At 36.7% G+C, this 6,782-nt stretch overlaps 1 protein-coding gene across 2 annotated transcripts in view; it reads left to right on the forward strand.

The window, feature by feature from the left end:
• The window catches only part of LIN28B (lin-28 homolog B), a 124,763-nt gene that overhangs the window by 60,622 nt on the left and 57,359 nt on the right, over nucleotides 1-6,782 (forward strand). For both annotated transcript variants that reach the window (XM_073893492.1, XM_025860403.2), the window contains exon 3: nucleotides 5,693-5,877. In XM_073893492.1, the coding sequence (XP_073749593.1) occupies nucleotides 5,693-5,877 (185 nt within the window). The remainder of the gene's footprint in view (nucleotides 1-5,692; nucleotides 5,878-6,782) is intronic.

Genomic DNA, 6,782 nt, shown 5'->3' on the forward strand with positions numbered 1-6,782 from the left:
TTCTCTTGCTCTTCATTGTACATGTTGAGACTCAACAGTCCCTCTGGGTTCTGTTAGGAATATTGGTTTCTACTTCTGCTGTAGCCTCTTTTATTAGTTTTTCTAGGGTGTGGCTCCTTCAGTTTAATTAATCAGCCAGCTCTCTCTCTTTTTCTTTTTTTTTAGTAATGTCTACACCCAACGTGGGGTTCGAATTCACAACCCCAAGATCAAGAGTCGCATACTCTTCCGACAGCCAGCCTGGCACCCCACTCAGCTCTCTAACTTCCAGAAATTTCTTGAATTCTGCTTTCTGTTGATGGCACCCCTCTTTTTTGGGGGGGCAGAGGGAGAGGCTCTTTCTTTTTTTAAGGTGGGGGCAGAGGGAGAGAGAATCTTAAGCAGGCTCCATACCCAGCATGGAGCCCAACACAGGGCTTGATCTCACAGCCTTGAGTTCATGACCTGAGCTGAAATCAAGAGTCAGACACTTAACCGACAGAGCCACCTAGGCGCCCTGATGGCACCTCTCTTATTTCTCTTCTTTCTTGTGAATCTATTTCTTTTTATTATTTTACTGTCATTTTGATGGCTTTTATTATTATTTTTTTAAGATTTTATTTATTTATTTTACAGGGAGAGACACAGCGAGAGAGGGAACACAAGCAGGGGAGTGGGAGAGGGAGAAGCAGGCTCCCCACTGAGCAGGGAGCCCGATGTGGGGCTTGATCCCAGGACCCTGGGATCATGACCTGAGCCGAAGGCAGATGCTTAACGACTGAGCCACCCAGGCGCCCTTGATGGCTTTTAAAGAATACCATGAGGCATGTGTTTGATCACCCTGCCATCTTGAACTGGAAGTCAGCTTAAGCTTCCTAAGGAGAAACAAAGACAAAACTGTAGCAACACTTCAGAGCCTTCCCAGTCTAGTTGCAAAGAAATAGCATGTGCCAAGAGAGATAAGTAATCCTATTACTAACTGGAAGGTGGGATAGAAGTAGTTGACAAATGGACCTTTCTCATTTGTCTCCATATTACTGCCATTCTTTGCAAGTCATTTAAAAATGATTGGGAGGAGGAAAGGGAGTATAGCGAGGAAATCGAAAGCCAGTATTTTTCTAATTCTGAAATAAATTTGAGCAACAATGCATTTAAAAATTTGGAATAAAGGGAAGTGGGAGAAAAGGGAGCCTTATTTGATTGGAGGAAGAAGAACATGAATAAAAAGTGTCAGATGAATTAACTTAATATGAACACGTTCAAAATTGGCCTGTTCTTATTGTAAGTGCCTGATATCTTAGTAGGCATGTCAGCAGCTTCTTCTAAATGCTTCTTCTTTCCTTTGTGCATTTATTCATTCAATAACGATGATTCTGTCCTATAGAGAATAACCTTCTGTTTTGTCCAGACAAATGTCACAGATGACATATAAGCCCAAACACCAAAGTCTTGCCTTATGAAAGTCTTATATGTAGGTCAAGGAAAAATCTACATAAATCTGCATTCTTGGTTCACCATGGGCAGAATTTGATGGACTGTTTGGCATCTAAATGAGGAGGATTAGAGAATATGGGTAGAAGGAAGAACAAGGAATGGAGTTAGAAAATAATGCTATTACCCTGAAACATAATAATCCTATAAGTATTTTCTTTATTCCACATGTACTATATACAGTGTCACCTTGACACTAAAAATATGAGAATTTATTTTATGTAGTAGAGGTGGAAGCCTAAAAATTTGACTTTGCATGAGTAATTCACTTAACTCCTTCAAGTTCAGTTCACCTTTTTTTTTTTTTCAAGTGGGAGTTGGATTAAATAACCCTTAAGGATCTTACTCTTGCTAAGTCCAGAATTCTTTTAAGTACGTACTGAATGATATCTATTTGCAGCCATTTTGCTAAATAAGCCCTTTGGGAAATACTAAGATATATATCAAAATCCCTGGCCTTCGGGAGAAGATAAAGCCAAAAGAGCAAATAAAAAGTAAGGCATACACAAGTATCTGCATTACACAGCAGTATATTGTGAAAATTATACAGAAGAATCAATTAAGTGAAAGAGGAGAGAATTTACAACTTGCAGCAATTGAGGATGATTACATAAAGGATCATTTGAACTGGGTCTGGAATCTTTAGTAAGATTCTGATAGAGCTCTGACTAGGAGCGTGCATCCCCACCAGCATAAGCTGGAGTGCAGAGATGACAAAACATAAAGTGTGTTCAAGGAAGTACAAGTCAGCCAGCTTTATTAATTGGAGGAATTGTGATTTACAGTAATGGGAAAAGAAATGGAAAGTATAACTAGAAGATTATGAATGGTCTCAACCTACAGTCTAGGAGAGATCCTGTAGAAATGTTGAGACAGGAGACTAGTAGGGTAAGATTTATTCTGAGAGAATGTGTAGATATGGAAGATACTATGGAATAGGGAGGAGACTTGGTGCTGAAATACCAATAAGGAAACCATATGGTTAACCAGGTAGGAGATAGTTAGGGCCTGAAGTAGGGCAGTGGCAATCCAATGAAATGGTTGGAGCAGATAATAGAGATTGTGAAGTACGAATGCACAAGATTCAGTGAACGGTTTGGGTATAACTAAGGATTGGAATCAGTGTGACTAGAAAAATGGAGGCACCTTTAATAAAAATTGTTGAGTCAAGGGGAGAAGTTGATTTTTGTGAAGAAACAATAGAGAATTCCCCATCTTTCAACAAATCTTTCCCACCTGTGTAGCAGCAATTTTGATATAGGAACAAAGATAACAGTATTCTCTGTGAATCCTTATCTGTTTCTTGCAAAGCCATTAGAATTTCTTAGGGGTATTGGTTCTTGTCAATAATTCTTGTCATTTAGTATGAATCTAAATTGCCTTCTGTACTAATTTGGGGAAGGAGCAATACAAGATAGAATTTTTTAAAAAATATTCTTTAAGAATACCATGAGAAATAGCCAGAACTTAGTGGTCCATAAGAGTAGAATTTAACTTTAGATTTGGAGAAGCAATTCACTTATAAATGATACCTGTCAAAAATTGTAATAATAGAAAATGAAGTACACCCATATACCAGGAACTGTGAGGACATAGGTGATAGAATTTTTATTACAGAAACAAAACATATGAACATGTGATAGCTCTAGTTAAAACTGCTATCCCTTCATTCTCTTTATTGCTATAACTGACTTGTGTATGCTCCACTTCATCTGATTTGATAATCTGCATTTTCTTGAGTAGGAAGTGAGAAATGAAAGCAAAAGAACTATTTCTAATTAGTGAGGAGAAAGCTTTGGAGGAAAAAAAAAGATTTAAAAATATTAAATAAAGCTTTAAAAACAATTTTTTGTTTAATTTTAAAGAGTATAGGCAGTTGTGATCCCCCCCGCCCCGACTTCTGCATAGCATCAAACAGCAAAAAAGGTGCTGCCAAATTGCAGACTTCCACATGAAGGATTTTGAAGCATCAGTTGACTGGTTAAAAACCCTGTTTCCATGTGTCATATTACTTTCACCATGAATAGTCTCCTTTAGTCTTGAATTTTGAAGTGTTTTTATTTGTTCCATATAATTGTTTGGTTGTATGTAGTTATTCAGCTGCCTTTAGAGTCATGGACTTGGAAGGAGTAAAGACTTTGTGGTCCAGTATTTCCCTAAGTATGCTTGACAACTGTAGTCATAAAGAAAGGGCTCTGGGATCAATTTGGCCAGGAAATTGCTGGGTTAAATAAACACAGTCAAACAAGATTTTTATTTAGGTGGCAGAGGTGAGGGGTATAGAATCTCAGAGACTTTAATATGCTAATGTGACTCAACTAAGGAGAAACAAACAAGATAGAGCATTTCACAAACTTATTTGAGCACAAAATCCTTTGTTCATAGAGTCTTTCTCAGAATCATTGTGCCATAGAACACATGTGGGGAAACTCAAATCCCTTAAATTTATGGATAAACAGAAGAGATGGAATGGTTGTTTACTTAAAGAAATGGACTTGACCTAAGGGTTCCCATCATATTTAGTTTTGCTTCCTTTTGCCCCCAAATTCATAAAAGTCTTTGAAAACTACATGATATTCCAAATTAGACCCATAAAATACACAAAGGTGTTTTAAGAAATAAAACTAATGATTTAATGATTTAATTACTTTTAGTATATTTTGAATTGGCATATTGACTTTGATGAAAAGAGTTAGATCAAAAGAGCCAATTAATATTTTAATCAAGGTTATACTTTTGCAATCAGGAAACTTTTTTTCCCACAAAAATCAGCCATCTTTCAAATTAGAAAATCTGTTTCACAAACAATGAATCATGGAACACTACATCAAAAACTAATGAGGTATGGTGATTAACATACTAAAATTAAATTAAAAAAAAGAAAAAATCTGTTTCCTTTCAAATTATAATAATCTATATACCAACAAGCTTCACCACTTTCCAAAAAAAAAGGACTGAAGAAAATGACTTTATGATTTGCTCTCTGCTGTGTCAAACCCCATCTCTATATAAATACACATGTATCTTTTAAAAAACTTATTTATAGGGGTGCCTGGGTGTCATCTTCCTTCTGCTCAGGTCACGATCCTGGGGTCCTGGGATCAAGCCCCACATGGAGCTCCCTGCTCCATGAGGAGCCCGCTTCTCCTTCTCCCTTTGCCTGCTACTCCCCCTGCTTGTGCTCGCATGCTCTCTCTCTCTCTGTGTCAAATAAATAAATAAAATCTTAAAAAAAAACAAACCTTATTTATATAGATGGCATTATGGTAGATAGGCTGTTCTTTGCCCTATATGTTTTTACTCAACGGTATTATGTGTTTATTTTTTCACATTAATACCTGTAAATCTTTTTAAAAATTATTTTTTTTAATTGACGTATGGTTGACCCACAATGTTACATTAGCTTCAGGTATACAGCGTAGTGATTGGCCAAGTTTATACATTATGCTGTGTTCACAAGTGTAGTGCCCGTTGTTCCCATACAGTGCTATTACACTTTCATTGGCTATATTCCTTATGACTTTTCATCCTTGTGGTTTATTCTTTCCATAACTGGAAGTGTGTACCTCCCACTGCCTTTCATCCATTTTGCCCCGACCATCAGTTTTGTTCTCTGTATTTATGGATCTATTTCTGCTTCGTTTGTTTTGTTTTTTAGATTCCACATATAAGTGAAATCATAGTTTTGTCTTTCTCTGACTCATTTCACTTAGGATAGTACTCTCTAGTTCTGTCCATGTCACAAATGGCAAGACATGTAGATCTTCCTTTAATGGCTCAATAATATTACATTATATAGCTGTACTGTAATTTGTGTAATCAGTTTTCCATTGATAGGGTAGTTGTAGTTTTTTTTTAACAGACAGTGCTGTAGTGAATTTTGATATAGGTCTTCTTTTGCTTTTGTTTTTGAACCTTTGTGTGTGAGTATGTCTGTAGGAGAGTCCTTGGCGTGGAATTGCTGGGTCAAATAATATGCACATTAAAATTTTTTAAGTATTGTCAAATTGCTTTTAAAATGGTATTAGTTTATCTTCCATTGCAGCACTGTAACAGGAATTTGAAAATGGTATAAGTTTTACTGAACTTAAAAGAGACTTTATACCTCATAATGGATAGTAGTGAATATCTTGCTATATTAATTTTTAAATCATAGAGAAAACTTTAAAGTATTCATAATCATGATTTCTCTTTCTCTCTGTCCCTCCCCTGTTCTTTACAGAGCAAATTATTCATGGAAGGATTTAGAAGCCTAAAAGAAGGAGAACCAGTGGAATTCACATTTAAAAAATCTTCCAAAGGCCTTGAATCAATACGGGTAACTGGACCTGGTGGGAACCCTTGTTTAGGAAGTGAAAGAAGACCCAAAGGGAAGACACTACAAAAAAGAAAACCAAAGGGAGATAGGTAATCATTTTACTTTGTTAGTTTATGAGTTTATTGTATTTGGGAAAAAATTCTGAAAATCTTTTTCATTTTTATTATATTGGACTTAATACAATTTAACCAAAGTAAATAAAATGCCACCATTGTGTAGTTGAATAAACTTTATCAGGAATATAGGCTATCAGGATGCCTGGGTGGCTCAGTCGATTAAGTGGCTGCCTTCTGCTCAGTCATGATCCCAGGGTCCTGGGATCCAGTCCCACAGTGGGCTCCCTTTTCAGCGGGGAGCCTGCTTCTCCCTCTGCCTGCCACTCCCCCTGCTTGTGCTCTCTCTCTTTCTCTCTCTGACAAATAAATAAATAAAATCTTTAAAGCAAAAAAGAATATAGGCTTCTTGCAATTTGAACTCTGCACTATTTCCACCAGATTGTTCTGAGATCACAAATGAGGTGTCAGGATTCCCAACAGACAGTGCTATCCCTCTGTACATCTTAACACCTCACCTGTTTTTTTCAAATGAAAATACCTTCATTGTTTTGTCTGTTTTTAAAAGATGACTCATGTATAAAAAATTCAAACAATATAAAAATTATAAAGTCAGGAAAAAAAACCACTTGAAATCCTAAGGTGGGACTCATAATGTATATGCAGTATTTTAGAAACCTGAATTTTTTTTCATTTAACAGTATATCAAGGAACATTTCATATCAATCATTAGCACCTGCATAAGTTCCCACTGTGTGAATATACCAGAATTTATTTACTTATTTTTTTAAAGATTTTATTTATTTATTTGATAGAGAGATACACAGCGAGAGCGGAAACACAAGCAGGGGGAGTGGGAGAGGGAGAAGCAGGCTTCCTGCGGAGCAGGGAGCCCGATGTGAGGCTCGATCCCAGGACCCTGGGATCATGACCTGAGCCGA

The sequence above is a fragment of the Callorhinus ursinus genome, unplaced genomic scaffold (genome assembly GCF_003265705.2).
Source record: "Callorhinus ursinus isolate GAN/ISIS: 27379988/994484 unplaced genomic scaffold, GSC_fseal_2.0 scaffold6, whole genome shotgun sequence".
NCBI lineage: Eukaryota > Metazoa > Chordata > Mammalia > Carnivora > Otariidae > Callorhinus > Callorhinus ursinus.